We start from the raw sequence: 24370 nt of genomic DNA on the forward strand, positions 1-24370 counted from the left end.
AGGGTACAAGACGTCGGTTGTTTGCCCGCAGTCCTCCTGGCATCACCTAACCAGGGAAGGGTCTGCTTTATTTACACTGTGTCACTGGGTGGAGGGGCCGGGACACAGAGGAGCCATTTTCTGAACAGGGCTTGACTATTTCTAGCGGCCTCTTTACGCCAGACACAAGTCCTTAAAAAGGAATCCACAAGGACAAAAATAATGCCAAGAAATCATAACTGGCCATGGGCTCGACTCATTGAGCTAAAATGATAGTCATCTGTCACAAAGAGAAGTGACTTTACCAATCACCTCGATACAAATAAAGATTGCCCCAATGATCGGACTGCAACATTGTAACTTTTTAGCAAGTCACAAGGTGAGAGGAAGCAGCAGGGGCTAATTTGTGTCAAACATAGATTAACACAGCCAAGAACTGCACAGACACCAGGATTTCCATCATTGTGTCATCTGTGAGCCAGCATCTCAGTCCAGGAAGTAGATGGTGACCCTGGATGATGCTTGAACAAAGATGGTGCTGTCTTTCTGGAGATAAAAGCTGATGAAAGCATTGTCAGGGGGAGAACCGGGATCTCTGTGAGAGGTAATAAAGAATTGAAAATGTAGCACTGACACATTACTTAGCAGGCATGGCCCTGAAAAATGATAACATGCTCCCTTTATTAAAGGTATAATCTGATTGGTCGATGTGGGTAGCACATGCACTTTGCTTGGAGACCGTTTTTACACATGAAGCTCATTGTGACTCTGAAAACCGCAAGCCATTGAGAAATATCTGACATACAAAGCACCGTTATTCCTGCGCACTCTCTCCCCCCGCCCCCCGCAGAGCTGCAGATCGGGGCTTGCACGTCAGGCACCTGAGCCGTCTCTTTGTCTGCTTTAAAGCGACCTGCGCCAGCGATGATCAAAGCCGGAATGCAGGATCCCACCCCTAGAGCCTCTTCCAGGGGCCCCGGGGCACAGGTGAGAGTCCCCGTCTGACGATAACATTGACCTCCTTGTATGACTTTCACAAGTGTCCACATTCAGGGACGAGGGTCTCCTGCCTGGTCTCCTGGCAAAGGGGGCCACAGCAGGCCCGGGCATATAGGTAGGTAACAGAGGCTTAAAGAAGAACTCTGGGCACGTACAAAACTACCCTCTGCAGTGGGGCTACCCCGCCATGGAAGGGTTAAGTGCTCATCATGGTCTACAGTCTACTCACCCCACCCTCAGTCTCGTGGCAGTGACCTCATGAGGACACAGAGGGTGCGTCCCTCAGTGTCCTCATATCCAATGCAAGTGAATGGACGTGATGATGTCACAGGTCATTAGACCGTCACAGCGCGGAGGGGGGAGAAGAAGCTGTGGTGATCGGTCTAGCAGCCAGGCATGATCGAGGATCAGGTGAGTGTATCTGCTTTATTTTACACCCTAGAGCAAAATTAACCCTTAACCCTTGCAGTTCTAAACACATCACAGCACCCTGCCCCAGTACTGCTCTCAATAGCCCTCAGCCCTAATGCAAGCAGTGGGCTAGACCTTGGGAGGAGTTATGCAAATATCAAAATGCCTTGATGGGTGGATGTCAGTCTGGAGGAGTGGGCGTTCATAGGCAGGCTTTATTTGCATAGGTAACGCCTACATGTGATGCTGAACCTCCATGATTGAAAGAACTGAAATCCAGGGAATGAAAGGGGCGGGACTAGGCAGTGGAGTCACAAAGGGGGTGCGGCCCGCACCCGGGTGACACCATTGGAGGGGTGACTCACAGTCAAATGACACAGTCATTTTGGTGTCACCCCCCCTCTGAAAAGTCGGGCGCTCGGTCATGGGGACCTGGCGGCATACCTCATCCCGCCAGGTGACTGTCCCCTCTTCTATCTGCCAGCGTCCATCACCAAGATGGCCGCCGGCAGGTATCAGAATACTGCCGCGCGTGCGCGATGACTTCATCGCGCACGCGCGTGGTGACGTCACCCGCTTGCGCAGTGACGTCTCGGCGGGGTGACACTCGTTTACCGCTCCGGGTGTCACCCAGCCTCGGGACGCCCCAGGGGCCAGGGACTGTCAGGCTGGGGAGGAAAGCACTAGATGATGCTGGATGTCCTCCAGCCAGGAAATGAGGCTGTCCGTCTGACTTGCTGCAGCTTCTAATGGAGGGAGGAGTCTATCTGACTCGCTGCAGCTTCTAATGCACATTGTGAGAAGCTCGCAGTGTGCAGAGTTTCAAAGAATAATTTACAATATTGCTATTGTGATGGAGTGGGTTTAGAAAGGACTCAGATATATGTACTTAATAAATATTTATTTAATTATAATAAAAAAATCCCATAGTAAGGAAACGTCCTGCAATGTTTTATCCATTGCCCACATCTCCAGGCACAAATGTTTTTCCACTTATCCGTATTGTTAAAGGCAACACGGAAAAATACGTGATTTTTTTTTTTTAAGCTTGAGGAGCGTGCTGGAAAACGAATCGCCTGTGAACGAAAAAAGTGAATCGTGAAATCACAACACACAAAAAAAAGTGCACAAGGGTGCTATGATCCTTTCTAGTGAAAGGGCCACAATTTTCCTGATCCTACGGGGCGCAAGGCTCCTGACAGGGACAACAACGACTCAGGTCCACCAACCCGAATGCCGGCGGACCCCGATCCTCCGGGACCTGCCCAGACAGCTCCTCCGAGTACTAGGTTGGGAGCTCCCCTGAAGGGAGACCCCCAGGTGGGAGGAGGCAGAGGGGCCCATGTGTGGTGGGCCCCTCTGCCTCCTCCCACCTGGGGGTCTCCCTTCAGGAACCTCCTCCCAAACTTCAGGAACAGGCCCTAAAGGTACCTGCACCCTCCGTCCTCTGTGAGAGTCAAAGTGCCAAATTGTGCATAAAAAAAAGTGCATAAATAATCTAGTGTCAGTGCACAAAGTTGACAGGCCTTAGGGGCCGAAGTGCCCCAGGACTAGCCAAAAGGCGTAGTGCAGAAAAAACGAGTAGGTGCCGTGACCAAGTGCACAGTGAATCACTTGTGGGGTCCCACACCCTAGTGATTTTCTGGCACCCCTGGGATGCCTACCTCAGGCGGCACAGCACCACGGGCCTCTGCCGCCCCCGAACCCTCCGGCCAGACAAATGTAACCCCATCCCTACCACAAGGCATTAGTACCGGCGAATGTTCTGCTTACAACTGGGGACAAGCCCGGCGTAACCGGACCAGAATCAACCCAGGAGGAAAGGAAACCCCTCCGGCACCCACCTATCACATGAGGGAATACTAAGCCACCATCCCCCGGTTCAAGGATGGTGTCCTTCTCCCCAAAAAACTGATACTATACTTATTTATTCTTATTGTAAAGCCTGTGGAGCGCGCTCGAAAACGAATCCCCTAGTGAACAAAAAAAGTGAATCGTGAAATCACAACACACCTAAAAAAGTGCACAAGGGTGCTTGGCCCTTCAATAAAGAAGGGGCCACAGTTTCCCGACCCCCCCGGGGCTCATGGCTCCTGACAGGGGTTGAGACGACTATGGTCCACCAACCCGAAGGCCGGTGGACCCCAATCCTCCGGGACCTGCCGAAACAGGTCCCACAAGTTCTAGTTTGGGGGGATCTCCCAAAGAGAAACTCCTCACAAGTGGGAGGAGACAGAGAACCCTATATGAGGGCACAGAATCTCGTCCCCAACGTCGGGAAAAGGCAGACGAAGGTACCTGCACCCTCAGCATCTGTGGGTCAAATTTCAATCAAACAGTGCCAATCATGCATGAAGTGCAATAAATAAATCTAAAGTGCCAGTGCACCACGCTGGCAGGCCTTAGGGCCCGGAGTGCAAAAATATTGCGCCGGACTAGCCATAAGGCCTGCCCAAGAGGCGTTGTGCAGAGTATGCAATGAGTACCGTGTCCATGTGTCAGTGAATCAGTGTTGGGGTCCCACACTTAATGTGATTCTCTGGCACCCCTGGAACGCCACCTAGGGGGGGCACAGCACCACGGGCTCTGCCGCCTCCCAACCCTCCAGCCAGACCAAACAAGCACCCATTCCCATCGGAAGGTAGCACCTTCAGAGATCCCTCCACTGTGATCAACCCTATACCCGGGTCTAAAACCACAGCAGACTTGAACCTCCTACAGCACCCACCAATTACCCCAAGAATTAGTAAGCCGCCATCTACCCCTCTCCATAGGCGACGGCGGCCGCTCTGTCCCCTACAACTGATAAGAACAGATACTACACTTGATCTTAGCCAAAAGGCCGAGAAGCGATTTAAAAAATAAGTGATGCTGCAGGCTGTGAACAGGGAATGCCAATCCCACAGAGGCAAGACGGAGCCGATCCTCTTCACTGCTTCGTGGAGTGGAGATTGTTCACACTGCGGTGAGGAAGGTTCTCGTAGAATAGTAAACAACGCAATGTTGTGTTCAGTGTGAATGCCGTGAAAAATAATGAAGAAGGGGAGTCACCCCGAAACGTCGTCCTGAGAGACCTCATTACCTCCTGCACTGCCTGGGTGCGCTGTGCCATTTCCTCTACATATATACAGACCCATCATCTGAACAATGTAACATTATCATTTCTTGCTGGGAGCAATGCATGATGGGATATGTAGTGTGGAGAAATGGAGATTGCATCACATCAAGCAGCAGGGAGAGAGATGCAAAGCACACTGGGAATCCAGGAAGTTGTTGGAAGTGATGGGCAGACGGAAGGCAGCGCTCACTACATAAAAGTAAGCTTTGATTGTATTATCAGAAACAACTCTACTATGTATTCCTATTACAATGCTGATGTTATAACAGGGAAAAATTGAAAGTTACCTACCCGCCACCACTACGAGTCCTGGCAACATCGCGGACAGGATGGACACTTCTCACCAGTGACCGAGATGCTGCGACTTCATTAACCTCACGCCGGATTATGGGATCCTCTGGGAGCTGCGGCGGAGCTGGCGGAGAGATGGAGTTCATTGTTAATTTGGCAAGGATGAGTGTAACTCGCTGCAAAGAAAATATTTTTCTGTCTCCAATCAGACATTGGCTGCCAGTCTCAGGCGCCCCAGTGGTTTTCGCACAACTCAGATCCCCTCCTTGTTCTTTGAGATGTACGAAAAGAAAAAAGAACTAGGTATGGAACGTGTGCGGGCCGAGGTCCTGGACGGGGGCAAAGGGAAGTATCGTTAGATTTAAAGAAGCACGTGAGAAGTTTATTTTTATAAATGCTGAAGACTTCTCTTAAAGCTGCATTCCAGGCAGATATAAAAGACACCAATTAATGTAGCTCTGTACTCATTAATACATCATTCAATGCATGGATCTGACTTCTCCTGTACAGCAGGGCTCAGGCTGGGAGAAAGAGAAGCAGCACAAGGAATTGCTGCAGAGCGGGGAGCACTTTCCACCGATCATCAGTATCTACGGAGCCTGGAATGGGCAAAGTAGTAATAATTCATCTCTGGTAACCCGTCACCCTTCCTCGCTGCTGATCAAGATTCTGCCAGAGATGGAGGATTGTCCGGCAGCTATAACAGGGTTCTCTTTGGTGAATCTGCTGCTGGCGAGGTGTCACTACAAGTTCCAGAATGACCCGTGTGATGTCATCCTTACCCAATGTGCTCACTGGCAGAAACCACCGGATGATCTATGCTGTACTTAGAGTGCTATGAAATAGTGAAATTATATCAAGGGGGGCAGGGAAGGAAAGGCTGGGAAGGCAAAGAGAGGGAAAGAAAGGAAAGGGAAGGAAAGGAATGAGGTAGGGAGGGAAGGAGAGGAGTGGGAAAAAAGGAGAGGAAGGAAAGGAAATAAGGGAAAAAAGGTGGGGAAGTAAAAAAAAAAAGAAAGAAAAGGGAAGGAGTAGAAAGGATGGGGAGGGAAGGAAAGAAAATGAATGGAAGAAAGAAGGGAATGGGAAGACGGAAAGTCAAGGGAAGGAACGGAAAAAGTGAGGGAAAGGGAAGAAAGAAAACGAAAGGGAAAGGAGAAGGAAGGGCAAAGGAAGGGGAAAAAAAGTGAGGGAAGGAAAAGAGAGGAGAGGAAAAAGAAAGGGAAAGGAAAAGGAGAAGGAAGGGGAAAGGAACGGAAGAGGAAAGGGAGACGGGAGGAGAAAACAATTGGATAGTAAGAAAAAAAAGTGGAGGAAAAGGGAAGGAAGGGGAGGAAAGAGGAGAAAGTGAAAGAAAAGGAAAAGGAGAGGAGAAGGAAGGGGGAAAAAGCGAGGAAAGGAGAGGAAAAGGAAAAGGGAAGAAGAAAAGAAAAGGGAAAGGAAAATAAAGAGGAAAGGAAAAGGAAAGGAAGAGGAAAGGGAGAGGGGAGGAGAAAACAATTGAGTGTTAATAAAAGAAAGTGGAGGGAGGAAAAGGGAAGGAAAGGAAAGAAAGAAAAGGAAGGGGAAAATATGGAAAAGAAAGGCAAGAAAAAGAAGGGAAGAGTATAGAAGGGAAGGAAATCAAAAAGAAGGAAACTGGGGGAAAAGAAAGGGGATGGAAAGTGAAAGGTATAGAAAGGAGAACAATATACTGAAGATAAAAGGGAATTCAGGAGAGTTAAACAATATAAAAGGACAAGAAAAGTAAAGCAAAGGAGAAGGAAGTGAGATGAAAAAGGAAAGGAGAGAGATAAAAGGAAATAACAAATGAAAGAAAATGATGGACGGGGAAGTGAGAGTGGAGGTGATGGAGATAAAAGGGGATGAAGGAGGAAGAGTAACGGATAGGAAAAGAAGGCGAAGGATGACAGGAAAGGTAATCAGAATTCCACATAAAAGGAAAAGTGGAAAGTGACGGTTTGCAGAGACGAGGAGAATTTGGCAGAGCTGGAAGCTGTGAACACACACAGAGTCCGCAGAGCCCGGGGGTCCCATGAAGTGACAGGTGTCCTTGCACGGTGCTCCCCCCCAGACTCACCCCCTTGGCTCTGTCACACAGCGGACGCTCACCTCAGTATAAGGATCCGATCTCTGCCGTCAGCTCTCTCACAGACAGTCTATGGGAGCTCAGCCTCAGCCAAAAATCTCCTGTCAGGAAAAAACGGTTTGGAGGGAGTGCAGCTCCGGAGTGTGTGGCAGAGACAGAAGTTTCCACACACAGGCAACTGTACATACAAAGCAGGAGTGTTCCCAGGCTGCCTGTGCAGTAATGTGAGGGTGGGTACTAAGCCACAAGTCCACTCATGTTACACTGTGTCCCCATTATATTCACACACACTTGTGTCATGTTGTCGTGTGACACCGACGGCGGCGCAAAGAGCAACAGCAGCGTGCAAAGTGCTGACAACCAATCCAAAAGCTGATCTGGTTCTCAGACTTCTAATTGGTTGCTATGGGTTACTGCACTTTGCACATCATGACTCAATAAACTCAATAAATGATGGTCTAAGATTAGCTTAAAGTGTATCTAAGGCCTCATTCACACTGCCGTACAATATGCTGCGTATGGAGCCGTATATGTGCGCTGCTTAAAGATGCGCAAAAACAGAATGGACCCGAGATGAGTTCGTGCAACGTATTTCTGCGTGTGCGTGCGTATAAGCACGTACAGTTCATTAAAACTTCTATTACGAATGATGCATTCTGGGATAGAATAAAGTGCACGCGTATACGCGTATCTACGCAATATTCAACTTTGCTCTTGCGTTGTGTGTGCATGAGGCCTTAAAGAAAATGTAACATATTTCACCTTACCAGTGCTTACATGTGTTGGCTGCATTCGTTTTCTTTTTTCACCCCGGCTGATCCATCCTGCCAGTAACACTCATTCACCCGTCTGTAGCAGGACAACAGAAACAGGGGCGTGGTTCTGCAGTCTTCAGAAATGACATGTGCTAAGTTCTCTGCCTGTACTGAATGTTATTAAAGGAGAACTATGAGGTGAGTGCTTTTCACTCACCTCATAGTTCTAGCCGACCTGTGACAATGAGACTGTCACAGGTCGGCTCAGTAGATCGGGAGGTGAGCGAACACATACCGGCGCTCGCTCACTTCTCGATCCTGTCACGGCAGAGAGCTGTGACAGGGGAGTGACTGGATTCCCCCTCCCCGCTCCGATCTGCCAGCGCTGACTGGCGGATCGGACAGGGGAGGGGGCGTTTACAGCTGGCTCTGCCTCTAGATAGGCAGAGCCAGCTGTCACTCACGAAGCTGGGCGGATCCAGACATAATTGTCGGGATCCGTTTCAGCTGCGGCGTCTCAGTATACCGCGAGCTGTAGCTCCCGATATACTGAGCTTGGGGTAACGGGAGGACGCTCGTTTGTGTCCTCCCGTTACCCTAAGGAAAACTATGGGGAAAAGCCCTGACCCCATAGTTCTCCTTTAAATACAATGAAAGCGCCCAGGAAATGTACTTTACATCATTGTTACCCTCCTCTGCAATGTAAAGTGTTACTTCATACTCCAGCCTGTCCTGTCCTGTGCACAAACGCAAACTGCGCTTGCATTGCCATTCATTTCTAATGCTACCCCAATCGCCACTAGCAATCCGCTCGGTTGCGTGCTGTGGTTGTCGCGGTGCAATCGTGCACAATCGCGGCCGCAAAAAAACGCGGGTCGTTCATCGCACAAAAAGGCGCATGAGCCTTTTTGCCGCGCATATATATGACCCTATTGACATCAACGGGGGCTGCGCTGCCATCACGGTTCTGGGACGTGCGGTCCTAGGCTGCCCGAATGTAAACCAGACCTTACTGTCCGTATATGTAGAAATGTTATTTGTATGGTGCACTCTATGTACTGACCCCTGCTCAGTGTTACAGGTCATTACTCCTGGACCTCTGTCTCCTGAGGAAGCTGGCTGAGGTCCTGCGAAACGCGTAGAGAGAAAAAAAGCAAACTGTAAACCAGCTTTGCACAATGACACAATCAACCATGTTCGGTGTAAACTGATGCACAGCGAGATGTGTAGAGAGATCCCTATTCTAATGATCGTGGTTTGTACAGGACAACTTTCTTGTTTTGGTTCAGAATCAGATTCACTGGCCGCAAGAAGATGGAAGATTTTGTTACAGATACAAAGAAATAGAAATCAACATTTCACCAACAACGCAGAGTGAGACAGAGAGAAAGATGATGAGAAAAGAAAGGGGTTGGAAAGGATGGGTGGAGGGGGGAAGGAAGGAACGAAGGAAGAAAGTAAGGGTGAGGGGGAATAAGGAAGGATAGAAAGGCGGGGAAAGGCATAGAGTATAGGAGGCAGGAATGATGGCAGGGCGGGAGGAAGGAAGTAGGAAAGGAAGGAAGAAAAGGAGGAAGAAAGGCAAAGAGGATAGGGGTGAAGGAGGAAGGGAAAAGGGAAGGTAGAGAGGATAGGAAGGAAGGAAGGAAGGAAAGGGGAGGATGGCAGGGAGTGGGGAAGGAAATCAGGGAGGAAGGAAGGGGAAATACGGGATATAAAGGCGGGGAAAGGCATAGAGTATAGGAGGCAGGAATGAATGATGGCAGGGAGGGAGGAAGGAAGTAGGGAAGAAAGGAAGAAGGAAGAAAGGCGGAGGGAGGGAGGAAGGAAGGAAAGAGGAGGATGGCAGGGAAGGAGGAGGAAAGGCAAAGAGGATAGGGGGGAGGGAGGAAGGAAGTGAGAGAGGACAGAAGGGAGGGAGGTAAGAAAAAAGGAAGGTAGAGAGGATAGGAAGGAGGAAGGAAGGAAAGTGGAGGATGGCATGGAGTGGGGAAGGAAAGCAGGGAGGAAGGAAGGGGAAATACGGAAGGATATAAAGGCAGGGAAAGGCATAGAGTATAGGAGGCATGAATGAAGGAATGATGGCATGGAGGGAGGGAGGAAGGAAGGAATGATAGCAGGGAGGGAGGAAGGAATGATGGCAGGGAGGTAGGAAGTAGGGAAGGAAGGGAAGGAGGAAGAAAGGCAGAGAGGAGGGAGGGAGGGAGGAAAGAAGGAAGGAACGGGGAGAATGGCAGGGAGTGGGGAAGTAAGGGAGAGGGGAAGGAGGAATAAAGACAGAGAGGATAGGAGTGACAGAGGGAGGGAGAGAAAAAGGAAGGATAGAAAAAAGGAAGGAAGGAAGGATGGTGGGGAGTGGGGACCAAAGGGAGGTAGGAAAAAAAGAGGGAACAAAAGGGAAGGGGAAGGAAGGAAGAGAGAAAGTGTAAAATTGAGTTTTTGTGTATCTGTAACAAATCATTGCGGTATTATCACAGGCACACATGAATACAATGTTATAATTTCCCTCATGTATAGATGTTCTTGTTTGGAGGCTGAATATCTCGGTCCAGGTTAAAGGAGGTCAGGTAAACCTCGATCGGTTGCTATGGGTGACAACATTCCCACCAAGTTTCAATCCTCCATCAGCCCCGGTGACCTTTCCTCTACACAAATACATTTGTTGTTCGCGGAGGTTTCATCTTCCGAGCAGTTTAGAGATTTTTATTTGCCCCTTTTATTCTGTTGCTGATAATTGCAGCTCCATCTCTCCCCGGGAGGAATGTGCGCGCCGCATCCAATCCTACAACTGGCTTCTGTTTCTAATTAAAGCTTCTCTGTGGAGAAGACCTAACACAGCCTGCCCCCTAGAGGAGCATCCCTGTCACTGCGCGACATTTAAAGGGTAACACCATATAATATAGTGTGTATAATATACCATCATACAAGTCTTTTGGAATCTGCAGAAGCCGTTCATTTATAAAGACCAGACACAGAATCGGTCAGGAAGCCAGGCAGCCTCGGCAAGTGAAGCCGGTGTCCTTTCGATAGAACAGCGGCTTCACAGGCAATCAGGAAGCCGGGCGCTGGCTCATGATCCGCTGCTCCACTTCCCGATAATCGAGGCACACAAGGCACCGGTACTCGGTATTGGCAAGTATCGGAAAAAAAATATTGGTACTCGTAGTCGATACCGAAAAAAACGGTATTGGTGTATCCCTACTTGGAAGTGTTGATGTTGGAATCTGTTATAATGTCTCCCTTAATCCCGCAGGTTGAACAAAGAAAATATATGTGTATACCCGGCTTCATACACTTCCTGAATGGTCAACTCAAAGAATGTTTCATTTTTTTAGGAAGGATTTAGGAATTTATCTATAGTTGTTATTTTTATCTGTATGTATATATTTTATTTGTATAAGTGATGAAAGAGGCGGCACCTTCAATGGTATCCACATACACCCCATATTACCAGTCAATCCAAAACTCAACACTTTAAAGCCAGCACCGCAATCTTGTTTCCGCCATGCTTCATTAGCGCACCATCCCCGTCTGTTGACGAATCCTTCACACAGCCATGGACACCACCGAACAGTCATGACGTTTCTTCTAATCTTCAGGAATGAGCCCCGAACCGTAACAAAGCCGCAAACGCATGACGGGAACACATGAAAGAAGCGCTATACCTTGAAGTCGCAGGTATTGTTATTTCACCCTCAGGGGGCCGATGGAGGGAACTTTAATATAAATGTATTTATTTCATTTCCTGTGCAGGTTAGTGTAAACATTTGGAGGGCTTCTATTACAAAGCGCTTCTTTCTTAAAGCTGAACTCCGGGCACGAAAACGTCCGTTTCAATCTGTTCCTCAACAGTTTCAAGAGAAATCTACTTTGTGAGCCCCAGATATTACTTTGTAAAGTAGTAGTGACTTCATCGCTGTGCTGGAGTGGACATAGCATGTGCAGAGAGCAGAGTTGTGGGAGAGGCCCACGTTGAACTATAGGAGGGGGCGGAGACAAGACCAGTCACCCTGCACAAGGAGAGAGAGCAGCAGTGAGCGGGCTTTATTACAGGAGGGGGCGGTGACAAGACTGGTCTGCTCACTACTGCCCTCTCTCTCATTGTGCGGGGTGACTGGTCTTGTCTCCGCCCCCTCCTGTAATACGGTCTGTATTACAGGAGGGGGCGGAGACAAGGCCAGTCACCCTGCACAATGAGAGAGAGGGCAGTAGTGAGCAGACCAGTCTTGTCACCGCCCCCTCCTGTAATACAGACCGTATTACAGGAGGGGGCGGAGACAAGACTAGTCACCCTGCACAAGGAGAGAGAGCAGCAGTGAGCGGGCTTTATTACAGGAGGGGGCGGAGACAAGACTAGTCACCCTGCACAAGGAGAGAGAGCAGCAGTGAGCGGGCTTTATTACAGGAGGGGGCGGAGACAAGACTAGTCACCCTGCACAAGGAGAGAGAGCAGCAGTGAGCGGGCTTTATTACAGGAGGGGGCGGAGACAAGACTAGTCACCCTGCACAAGGAGAGAGAGCAGCAGTGAGCGGGCTTTATTACAGGAGGGGGCGGAGACAAGACCAGTCCCCCTGCACAAGGAGAGAGAGGAGCAGTGAGAGGTCTTTATTACAGGAGGGGACAGAGACAAGACCAGTCACCCTGCACATGAGAGAGAGCAGAAGTGACTGTTCTTTTTTACAGGAGGGGGCGGAGACAAGACCGGTCACGCTGCACATATCTTTTATTTCTTCTCCACCTGCCCCTGTGACGCCTTGCATGGGGTGGAAGACTCTGTGCCATTGCACCACTCCCTTACAGCTCTAAAAACTGCTACTGCACAGCACCTCATGCTCATCAGCTTACAGCATGGGCACTCCCATTGCAAGTCTCATTTCAACTTTCAGCAGTGACATGGCAACTTCAAGCAGATGTAAACCCTAATTGAATGACGTTTCGTGTGTTGCAGCTCCGTGTATCATGAACGGCTGACATGTTATTTTTAATAAAATTCTTGTTATTTAAACTTCTTTTTTTGAATCCATTGTTGTATCTCACTGGTACCGATCTCCTGCATTGTCTCTGCAGCCACTTCCTGTCTACATGCGCTGTAGCAATGGACGCCTAACATTTCTCAGGACGGGGATCATCTTCTTATCTTCATGCTGAATTTTTTGGGGAGGTGCTAAATTTGTCAATTGTTCTCTTTTTTAAAATGTAAAATGTTCTTGAAGGGTCTGCTCCCATATAATACTAAGCCCCCCCCCTTGCCAAGGGTAGGGGGTCCCAAGTGGAACCAAATTGAGAACCAAGCAGAGGCGCAACTGCTGATAGCAGAGATCAATATGGTATTTTATTATAAAGGGGATATTATGGACCCACGAAACGCGTTGGCTGTTCTATTTTATGGATTTTAAAGAATAAAATACCATAGTGGACTCTACTTATCAGCGGTGGTGCCCTTGTTTTGTTCTACATTGTGTTGATTGACAACAGTAGATCGTGCCTGTGCAATGTTCAGCAGCTTGTAGTTTCCATTGGAAGAGCATATGGGATGGTGACAACTCCAGGGCACAATTGGGAGACAAGGACAAACCGTTGTCACCCTATTACAGGTAGTGCCTGAAGAAGGACCTTTGTGCTGGGATCACCAGAACACATTTATATATATTGAAAATGACATTAAAGTTCATATGAGATTCTATTATCGGAGTGTACTATGAAGGCCGATGTCTGGCAATTGCTCTGGCCGAACTGACACATGACTTCATTTTGACGCAAGACACAAAGTGAACCGCCTGGTGGATCTTTTTTTATATTTATTTGCTTGAAATACACATTTTATAACAATCTGCAAATACAAACATATGTCAGACTCACCTAGAACACACTGAATTCCAGTCGTCATTATTTTTTTTTCCTTCACAATGTCTTGGAGTAGTTGGTGACCTTCCAGGGTCACCGGGGTACAAACATGGTCATGGATGACACAGCCTAAAGTAGCTGATCTGGTTTCCTGTACACAGACTATAACCAAATATAAACATACGCAGGGAAGATATGGCGGCGAATAGAGGAGCGTGACACGGCCAATGTGTTTAAAGCTATAGACCAATGCTAGCCAAAAGACTTTTAGTTTAGAATAGACCAGGAGTGGTCAACTCCGGCCCTCCAGCTGTTGTGGGACTACAAGTCCCATGAGGCATTGCAAGACTCTGGCAGTTACAGGCATGACTCCCAGAGGCAGAGGCATGTTGGGACTTGTAGCTAAAGCACAGCCGGAGTGCCGGAGTTGCCCACCCCTGGTTTAGATAGAGCAGAGAAGGCTTAGTACAGAGTTGGGCAACCTCAGCACTCCAGCTGTTGTGGAACTACAAGTCCCATGAGGCAATACAAGACTCTGGCAGCGACAGGCATGGTTCCCAGAGGCATACTGGGATTTGTAGTGCCACCACAGCTGAAGTGCTGAGGCTGCATGAATAAATGGGGATTTGTGGCGTAGAAGAGGCGTTTGCTGTGCTAACAGGTGGCATAGACATTGGACCGTTCCCTGATTGTATCCAGCAAATGCATTGTTCTATTCTCCAGCTCTCGAAGTTCCTCCATTTTATTGTTCATGTCTTCTTCATTGGCTTTGAACTTTTTGCCAAGCGCTGAAAAACAAAGAGACAATGTAACAGATCATATAAAACCTACAATATGAAAACAAGGGACCATTAAACAGTTCATTGAGTACCCAGTGCCCAGCAGAACCCCCTATAGGAAGCCATCATCCCAGGAGGAAGGCTGAGTCCCCACCCCTTGGTAAACTCTGGGCTCCGGGATCCGCTTTATGTGCTATACCCCCTATCAGGTGATCTGGTCCTTGCTTATAAAGGTAGTTGCATCACAGGGATTGGGGGATATGTGCAATCCTTTGACTGCACAGTGTCCAACAGAACCCCCTATAGGAAGCCATCATCCCAGGAGGAAGGCTGGGTCCCCAATAATTGGTAAACTCTGGGATCCACTTTAGGTGCTATACCCCCCTATTAGGTGATCTGGTACAGCCTTATAAAGGTAGTTGCATCACAGGAGTGGGGGATATGTGCAATTCACTGACTGCACAGTGCCCAGCAGGACGCCCTATAGGAAGCCATCACCCCCGGAGGAAGGCTGGGTACCCACCACTTGGTAAATTCTGGGATCCACTGGGGGTGCTATACCTCCCTATTAGGTTATATGGTTCTTGCTTATAAGGGTAGTTGCATCACAGGGAATGGGGGATGTTTGCTCCATAACCCAATGTGACCTTAAAAGCAGGATACCCTTTTGAGTGGAGACAAGAAATCACCAAGAGGCATAAGCCTGCACTTTCTTAGAACCAATTAGGTCAGCAATCATCACTTGCACTTAAATTAAATCTTAAAGGGTATCAATGGTCAAAAACTAAAAATAAATATGTATTTCCTTAGGTTCTAGCCCACCCGGGTCGAGGACTGAGCGCTGTCGGACTCCTGAATGCCATTCGGGTCTGGGAGCTTCAGCTTTAGTATTAATATCTGTATAGGGTTTTCTGTGGTACTCGCAACGAATATCCGTAAACTCATCCGAAACTAATGAAAATTCGGATTTTGTCCAAATCCGAAACCCGAACTGAATTACATTTCGGATCCGAATCCCAAAATAACGAAATATCGGAACCAAAATAAATTTTTTCTGCAGCTTACATGTCTGTTAAATTGCACATATAAATTGGTCATGTATGTCTGTAAGCATCTGCATGGTTGTGCTGGGGACATCAGAGTGTAATCCAGGATGGAGCAGACTGCTCTGTAAACAGATTCTAAATAGGCCGGTCCTATATAAACTAAATGCATATAAACCACTAGAACATTATATGAGGATAGGTAGGACGGAGAAGGAGAACATATATCTGGAGAGCAGTCCAGGATATCTCAGTATATGAAGAAAGAATGGTCATATCACTTACTATCCAGCTTCTCCTTGGCTTCTATCGCTTTCTTTAGCAAGTCCTGAGCCTCGTCTTTTATCTGTTTTACTTTCTCCATGGCTGCCCCTGAGGAGGTGTCCACTCCTCCAACCTTCTTCTTCAAGTCTCTGTAATTCTTCTGGACCTCTTCCATCTCCTGGAAATTAGAACACACGACATGAGAATAATCATGGATAGAGAGGATTCTGGGAGTTATCCAAACTTCTGTAACATGCTCTGTGAGTCCATATTTTTAACTTTCAATAAATATGCCCACAAATATTATTTTGAGTTCATCAGGCAACAACAATGGGTCACATTCTTCAAGGTAACATTAAGAAGATCAGTCTATGTTGTCCATAGCAAAAAATGAAACTTCCATTGAAGGTTAGAAGATGAATGAGGCTCTTAAAGCGGATCTTTACACTCAAAAATCTATTTCTACCAATGCATCCCTCTATGTATGATGATTAATAATAGCATAGACATGTCAGGTGTAAAATGCTGTGATTGTGAAATACTGACACTTGCAGATAATTCACTTCCTGCTTTAAAAGGGCAAAATGACTTCAGTTTGGCAAAGCAATGCACACTGGGATTGCCTTGTCATCAGCGGAGCATTGCTGGGAAATCTCATCTGTAATCTCAGGAGATCTCAGGGAAAGGCATTTAACTCCCCTGTGATTATGTGCATGGTCACATGTTGTAGTCACAACGGTACTTGAATGTATTTGTAAGATTCAACTCCTGAGTTTAGTGTCACTTTCAGAAGGTGAGTCTGTGTTGTCCATAGCATGAGACTCTTACTGGACAATGTAGATAGGTCAGATGCTATGCAAAATGGCACCTATCCATATTCTAGGTGAAAGATGTCCTCATGTATGGTCATCTTATGTTTAGAATGAAGTAGACATCTACCAGTTCCTGAACTCCAGTTTTGTACCTTGTCAAGCCCCTCTGTGGCCAGCATAGCCTCTGTGGCCTTTTGGTTTGCTTCGTTGGCCTTCTGTCTGTTGGAATCTACTTTCTTTGTTAGAGCTTCCACCTCTGTGGCCAGCTTGGTCAACCGATCCATTATGGAGTTCTCCGTCTCCTCTACACTTGTAATTTTTTTCATGGACTGTAAAAAACACAACAGTAAGACAGGGCAGAGCACATATACAGTACATTTATATTTACAGAATATGCCATTGACATTAAATGGGACCTGTCATTCTACAGTAAACAAAGTATTACGGATATACATTTTTTAACATTAACATTTTACTAAACCAAACTCTCCAAGCCCAACACCATAACAATAGAGGGAAAGGTCCTCTTACATAGCTGTCACCAGCACCAGAACAGGTGTCCCCACTGCCCAAGGTGGTGATGGCTCATATACAAGTGATTGTCATCTAATGAGACTCGTATCTGCTGCATCAAGCACTGGCCTGGAATCAGTATAGAATAGTCTGAAGTAGCGATGCACTGATACCGATACTAGTAAAGGTGCCGATACCAAGTATTTGGCGGAGTACACGCCCAAATGCTCCGATGCCTAGTCCGATACCCGATCATCTGGTATCAGGAAGCCGGGCAGCGGGTCATAACACGCTGCCCGGCTTCCTGATTGGCCGGGAAGCCGGCCCCATGCTCCCTCGTCACTTGGTGATGAGTAAGCATGGAGATGGCTTCCCTGCTAATCAGGAAGCCAGATGGCGAGTCTTTACAGGCCGGCCGGCTAATCAGGATGCAAGGTGGCGAGTCATTACACGCCGCCTGGCTTCCTTAATGGGACTTCCAGTTTTGGTATTCGGCATCGGCGAGTACCGGAAAAAAAATATCTGTACTCGTACTCGATACCGAAAAACCGGTATCGGTGCATGCCTAGTCTGAAGGATGAAATATAATGCTGGTTGGTTGACTTTTATTGCTACACTGTACATACAGCGCTTTGCCTTATTTAAGGATTTGTACGGACATGACCCAAATTTACCCCCAAACTTCCCTCTCTACAGGCCAGCATGTCCAACCATTACTTTTTCTTTTTACCATGTTCCTGTAGAGGCAAACAGCTTCTATTACTCCCCATGTCATCACCAGGCTTGTAAAATTCTTACACCTATTGGGAGTTGTTGACGTAGGCACACGCCCAAACTTCCCTACATACAATGTGTGTGCAGGCTCTTGAGAGTCAAGGTAGCAGCATAGTTTTGCTGGGAAACAAATAGATGTATGTATGTGGAGAGAGACAGAGAGGGGCAGGAATAGGTGGGGCTCTGTAGTCTAACAGGCAGTGCTGACAACCCTGTTTGGGATTTCAGTGCAGCAGAGGCACTACGTTGTCAGCTCAAATGGAAAGTTAGCAGCAGGCTGCATTTCTGCCAGATCAACAGGTATTTTTCTTCACTTGCAGTTTCTAAAAGGAAGAAGCATAAGGAGATAGGCATGTATTGTAGAGATTTTTTACTTTGCCCAGATACACAGCAGGAATAAATAGTTTCAAACAGAAAGCAACACAGCGCACAGTAGTGCATAGTAATAACGGTAACCAGCTGTGCTAGAAACAATCCATTCAGACATTTTGGTGAGGAAGCATAATCGGGGGACAGATAAGGCAAACTGGGCCAATATCTGGAGTAAATGTACGCCCAAGTTAAAGATACGGCCATTATCACCGCTTATGACTTATCACCCGGCTCACATTAACCAACTGGATCCCTTCCTAAGCTGTGTAATCTCTGCTCTGATCTGACATATTGTAGGAAAGGAAGTAAGTCACTGTAATAGTAGAGAAAGGACACAGCCTGAGCAGTATGGGAAGAATAACAGGAAAGGGAGGGAGCCTCCATTGTAATACAGAGACAGCAACTACTCCTGTATGGTTAACCCATCACTGGTGCATGCAATAAACGAAGGCTGGTCACAACCGGCATATTATTCCCTGAAAACTGCTGGTGGACATTCTTCTGAGATATCCTCTTATCCTTGAAGGGGTCACATTAGCGCCAACATGCTCCATATGGCTTAATGCTGCCCGTCCACATGTAGCACTTTGATACTTTAATATGCATCATAAGGGGCCTATAGATATTAGATGGCAGAGAGTAGAGGGAGAGGAACGTTGGAGTCACCAGTTTCTATGGGCAATACAAGTGTCTCCAACTGTCAAGGGCACTCCCTATCGCCCTGTAGAGATCCAGAAATGGCCTCTAGGGCAGCACCCTTCAAAATTATCCAAAATCTTGAGGTTTTGCCAGTCTCAAATAAAAAAACAAAGTGTGGCCCCCTCCAAGATCCATACCAGACCCTTATCCAGCATAGGGGGTCTGGTATGGATATTAAAGTGAAGACTCCATGCAAAAACACAAAAAAAACATGGGGTTCACCCTTCACATCAGAGTCACCACTTCACATTAGAGTTCCCTTTTACATCAGAGTCCCCCTTTTACATCAGCATCCATCGTATCACATCAGAGCCCCCCTTTAAATCAGAAGCCCATTTTTCACATCAAAGCCCCCCCTTGACATCAGAGTTCCCCTTCACATCAGAGTCACCCTTCACATCAGAGCACCCCCTTCACATCAGAGCCCCCCTTTATATCAGAAGCCCCTTTTTCACATCAAAGTCCCCCCTTCACATCAGAGTTCCCCTTCACATCAGAGTCCCCCTTTTACATCAGCATCCACCGTTTCACATCGGAGCCCCCCTTTGTATCAGGAGTCCCTTTTTCATATCAAAGTCTCCTCCTCACATCAGAAGCCATGCTTCATATCAAAAGCCCCTTTTCACTTCAGAGTTCCCCTTCACACCAGGAGTCCTCATTCCCCCCTTTACATAAAAAAAGCTGCGACAGTATGTCAGAAGGTGGAGCAGACCCGGATGGAGACAACCTACTGTCCTTTTCAGGATGGGTCCCACACTCACTTGATAAGTGTCCTTTGTTTCCACGATGCTGGTAAAACTTTCAAGGCACCCCTGAGGAAGACAGAAGGCACCCCTGAGGAAGACAGAAGGCACCCCTGAGGAAGACAGAAGGCACCCCAGGGTGCCACGGCAGGCTGGTTGAGAAAGGGTGGCCCCAGAGGTCAATAAATGGTCTGAATGGGGGAAAAAACGGGAATGTGTATGGACATTCTAGTCTGGTCTTCCCCCACAGTTGTCTAAGGAAGCATTATACTGTACAGCAGCCTCTTGTCGGGCATTCTGTACTTTGTGACCTTTTTTCATCTTTCTGAATGTGATTTCAAGGAAAAAGATCAGACAGCACAGAATAACTGTCAAGAGGCTGCAGTCCTGAATGTCCAGCTTAATCTGGCAATGTCATCATTAGTAGGTAATACTCAGATTAAATGGAAAGTAGGCATGGCTCCTGACTTGTAGTATTTCCTGGATTTAATAAGAATGATTAACAATGTATATAGTTGATAATCAGCCTAACACAGGTCAGGGGTCCTTACGTTGTCTATGCTGGTCTTCAACCTTCTGATGCTCTGTTTGGTGGCATTTAGCGCCTTCTCTGCCTCCTTCGCTTTGTTCCCGGCCTCGTCCAGCAAAGTTTTGGTCTCTGCGACGCTCCCGCTAACCCCGTCAGCCCTCTCTCTGCATGTACGGAGAATGGGGACATGTTTATTGTAATCGCTGTCATTAGAATTGGTATTCTCTATTAATTGAGCAGGAGCTATGAATGTCACATGGGAAAGCACAAAGCAATTTATGAATATGGCTCAAAAAGAAATAGAGTTTTAAATTGTGGTGCTGCCGAGGTCAATACATACAATCAATAGACAATTTTAAAGTGTATGTCCAGGCATAAATCAGTTTTTTTAATCTACTTTTTTTGGGAGGGGGTGTACTTTGCGTAGTTTATATCATTTTTTTTTTATTTAAAGTAAATTATTTTATTTATTTGTGTTTTGAAAATAACAAGAGGACATTTCTTGGTAGAAGAATGAGTCCAGAATAGTTGATAGAAGCTTCTGTGACCCATGTGAAGCCCAATGCACCCTTAACCCCTTAAAGAAGAACTTGGTGAAACATTTGTATTCACCCTTGCAGTGGGGCTACACCCTGCACTGCAAAAGGGTTAACTGCTTGTTTTGGTCTAGGAAGGAAAATGACAAAATGACAGATTCCCCGACCAGGCTGGCTTTGATAGCGCTCCCTACTGCATGTCTCCTTTTCCACTGCAGCGATGGTATGTCCCTCGGTGTCCTCACATCCTATACACTGTATAGAACGTGATGGCTCAGGGACCTTTGAATGTTGCAGTGGAGGGAGAGCGAGGCTGGAAGGATAGGTCTTAGAGCAAGCCAAACTCGGAGGATCAGGTGAGTATAACTTTTTTTTCCTCCCTAGACCCAAACGAGCAGTTAACCTTTGCAGTGCTGCAAGGGTTAATAGAAATTTTGCCTTGTGTTCATCTTTCATTTTGCCTACTCCACTGGCTCCAAAACACTTTACAAACATTTTGCCGTATTTCGCCCAAATTACGGGAACATGAAAAGTCCGTATTTCACTCCTCCTTGCTATCTATCACACTCACACATGAAACCAAACAGGAGTTTTCTCTTCTGGAATTGTAATGACCAAAATGAGAACCTGCAATCGAGCTGCGTGAGCGGTTCCCATCATAATCACATATTTTCCTGACTACAAGAGCTCCGTGACATCTGTGAAATAATAAGCGGGTTTTGCTCTAACAGCCCAGAGAGGTTTTGTATGGACACATCTGGAATTTACACACACAGCTTTGCATCTGTGCACCCATCTAGTTTATGATCAACCCATCTGCTGAAAGAATGAAGACTTCCTCTGTTTAACCGCTTTAGACGACGTTTCCAAAAATTGATTAGTGATCGCAGTTTGCTTATGTAACTTTTCTACAGCTGGGCCAGTGCCTGCCATAATTTTGTAGCCACCTTGTTGGCTAACCTGTTAACCTGTTATATCAGTTCTCAAGGAGAAAGTTTCCCAAAAGCAAAAGCTCCAAAACCACCCTCATCCCCCTCAGTCCAAGGCCACCATAGCCGCTCGATTGTGATACACACACACAACAAGCCAAAAAGTGGCTCAAGGTAGGTACAGATTTCCATGTGTTCCTTACCTGGCCTCCAGAGCTTTTTGCATGAGTAGCTTGGCAGCATTGACGCTCTCTGATGTAGTATTGAGGATCGTTTCCACCCCGCTGAGGTTACCAATGCTGTTTGTGATCTGGTCGATGAGACTGGCGATATCTCCAGGACTGGCCGGGAGTGAGATGTTCAGAACCTGCCTTGCTACTAGCTCAATGCTCTCTGCGTCAGCTCCTTCCTCTGTGGACAGGACATAAAAACAGGTTCAAAATCAGTTCTCCAATGTCCTTTGGTGGGTTATGGAGGCCCACCGGATAGTCATGTGTGCTGTATGGTCGTGTCTGTCAAGTTTCTCATTCATCCAGGTCATGGTATAGCTAGTAGTAGTCAAAGTCCTTCATGTTCTCTGTTTATTTCTGGCCTTCCAAAATACTAATACATCGCTATTTGCATTACCTGTTAGGAAATCTTTAATCTTCTTAATGAAAGCTCGCAGTTTTTCGGTGGAGTCTTCAATTTTCCGCTTGGTGTCCTTGGCCTTGTTCAAGGTGGATTCACTTTGCACCTTGGCTTCTTGGGCAATGTTTTGGACTTCCTGAATCTAGAAATGGTTTACACAATGCACACTGTATTACCTTTTTTTGCAAATTTCTATTTAAGGAGGAGATGCAAGATGGCATAAATTATGTTCCCTTTTTCAAGGTTGGCATGATGATCATTGGGCAATTCTATACAACTAGAGGAACTAAAATCTACTGTATCTGCGATTCTCATAGCTATCTGTCGTTTTCTGTAGGAGTTTAGAAAATGAAAGTTAGAACCTGACTGGTTGCTTGGAACGACCCCATTATCTTGGCTTCCTCTAAGTATACACTACTAATTTGTTTCCATAAGGGTAATATTTTTTTTTATTTTGAGGAGCCCCTGGTTTTTAAAGGAATTTATAAAAGAGTTGTTTTTCCTATATAGTAAACTCATTTTTATTAGTAATTTATTATATCCATTTTAATAACCCTAAAATACAAATTTTTCACTAGGTATCTCTATAACGTTACTTTGAACGTGCATATTTACAAATATGATACATCAAAACACTTTTTTTATACTGTAGCGCTACCCCCGAAGGAGCCGCTGGATGCCAGGTTCATCTCTAGTCTATCTAGGGTATGATTTTCAGCTGCCCACCCCCATTAGCATTAACCATTCTTCTTCTAGTGCCCACAATAGCTGATATCCACTCCAGTAGTATAATGCTTAATAACTTTTATTGAACATCTTCACTGGGGAGAGAGGTTATAGGGAAGCTCACAGGGTGTAACAGACATAGACTCCAGACTCACCAGACCTGGTTAACATCTCAGTGTAGATCCACTTGGGAGGCAGCAGATAGCAACTGAAGTAGCAGATGAGCAATGATGAACACAGATCCTCAATAGGAGAGAACCAAGCCATGCCCCTGAAGTCCTTTGAATTCTAGATAACTTCAAGAACCATCAATGGTCCTGGTTCTCTTCCTCTAGCAGCAACAGAGGCCTCCTCCATGTTGGAGGCCCCAGGGAAACATTTCCCTCACACCAGCCTATACCCACCCTAGCCTAGCCTGGGGGGCAGGCTGAACAGCACCCTGCCCTAATCCATGGCTGGTCCGGCTAGTCTGAGCACATGGCAAATCCCTCCAGTATATGTACCTTATCCCAGCATGCATCACTGGTTGAGAGAAACCCAGTGATTGGCTGCTGTACTGTACATACGCTACAGTGCCTCTCACCTCACACCTTTTAATATCTACATTCAACATTCTAATCCCCAACCCAAACTTGCTAATCCTTGCCCCATGTGACCAGCTTTAGAAAAACTCACACCTATATCGTTTGTGCTCACTCCTTTCAGGGTATGGTGACATGCATTCCTCCTACCTTCTCAGAGATGTCATTCAGCTGGGTAGCCATGTTTTCCAGGTCCAGTTTGACATTCTGGGCAGATACGAGGGCCTTCGCTGAGATTGGCAGAGCTCCTTTACAGTTCTCTCCACCACATTTCCTCTTGCCTTGGTCATCCTTGCAGTTGGCTCCGCCACATGTAGCCTGGTCACAAGGCTTGTCCCCTGGTGCTCCACAGATCTTATAGAAGAGGAAACCCAAAATGAGTCAAACAACACAATGTTGGTGACTTTTTCAGTGCACTGATTATCTGGGCCCTGTCACGTCTGCCAATAAATATTCAAGAGAATGAAGCCAATACATCTGCCAAAATTGGGCAAATTGGCACCAGTAACCTTCTGTTGTTGTCAGCTTGGTATAAAATGGATCGAAGCACTAAATGCAAAGTGGTATACCCAATAACAATTCATCATGGACAAATCTGGCTCCAGTAAAGTTAATGCTGATTGGTTACTGCAAGTTTCAGCATTTTTCACTAGGAGCTGTTTCCTATGCTGTTCTTAGAGCAAGGCTGAATAAGTCAAAGACTACTAAGCAAAATAACTGTAAGCAACCATACAAAGACATTCATCTCAAACATATTTACAGGTTGTCAGTTTTCTAAGGCAGATGAGGATCAGTAAGACAGCAAACTCTTCTCTGTGAAAGAGGTGGTCCTCGCAAGAATGTTGCTTTGAGACCAAATGTTGTGTGGCTACATGCTCCAGCAATGGAAACCAGGTCCTGCCAGCACTCCATATAAGCCAATCAAAATATTAACTCATTGTGCTTGATCGTGG

The 24370-nt window shown here is 46.7% G+C and overlaps 2 protein-coding genes and 1 long non-coding RNA gene across 5 annotated transcripts in view; 1 reads left to right on the forward strand and 2 right to left on the reverse strand.

Moving 5' to 3' along the window:
- Nucleotides 1-4910, reverse strand: part of LAMB2 (laminin subunit beta 2) — a 72717-nt gene extending 67807 nt beyond the window's left edge. The window contains exon 1 of the mRNA XM_018576102.1: nucleotides 4799-4910. Within this exon, the coding sequence (XP_018431604.1) occupies nucleotides 4799-4826 (28 nt within the window). The 5' untranslated portion in view covers nucleotides 4827-4910. The remainder of the gene's footprint in view (nucleotides 1-4798) is intronic.
- LOC108804389 overlaps nucleotides 1-24124 on the forward strand; it is a 26678-nt gene extending 2554 nt beyond the window's left edge. The window contains exons 2-4 of one of the 2 annotated variants that reach the window (XR_001942358.1): nucleotides 974-978; nucleotides 13954-14040; nucleotides 24112-24124. This is a non-coding gene — a long non-coding RNA (uncharacterized LOC108804389). Of the gene's footprint in view, nucleotides 1-973; nucleotides 979-13953; nucleotides 14048-24111 lie in introns of those variants that run through there. The other variant, XR_001942357.1, reaches the window with a different exon arrangement.
- LOC108804386 (laminin subunit beta-1-like) overlaps nucleotides 14107-24370 on the reverse strand; it is an 88255-nt gene continuing 77991 nt past the window's right edge. For both annotated transcript variants that reach the window (XM_018576101.1, XM_018576100.1), the window contains exons 29-35: nucleotides 23568-23771; nucleotides 22108-22252; nucleotides 21684-21891; nucleotides 20038-20179; nucleotides 16538-16714; nucleotides 15595-15751; nucleotides 14107-14275 (exon numbers count right to left, since the gene is read on the reverse strand). In XM_018576101.1, coding sequence (XP_018431603.1) covers nucleotides 14142-14275; nucleotides 15595-15751; nucleotides 16538-16714; nucleotides 20038-20179; nucleotides 21684-21891; nucleotides 22108-22252; nucleotides 23568-23771 — 1167 coding nt within the window. In that variant the 3' untranslated portion in view covers nucleotides 14107-14141. The remainder of the gene's footprint in view (nucleotides 14276-15594; nucleotides 15752-16537; nucleotides 16715-20037; nucleotides 20180-21683; nucleotides 21892-22107; nucleotides 22253-23567; nucleotides 23772-24370) is intronic.

Source organism: Nanorana parkeri, unplaced genomic scaffold, assembly GCF_000935625.1.
Source record: "Nanorana parkeri isolate BGI_ZX_2015 unplaced genomic scaffold, ASM93562v1 scaffold56, whole genome shotgun sequence".
Classification (NCBI taxonomy): Eukaryota; Metazoa; Chordata; class Amphibia; order Anura; family Dicroglossidae; genus Nanorana; species Nanorana parkeri.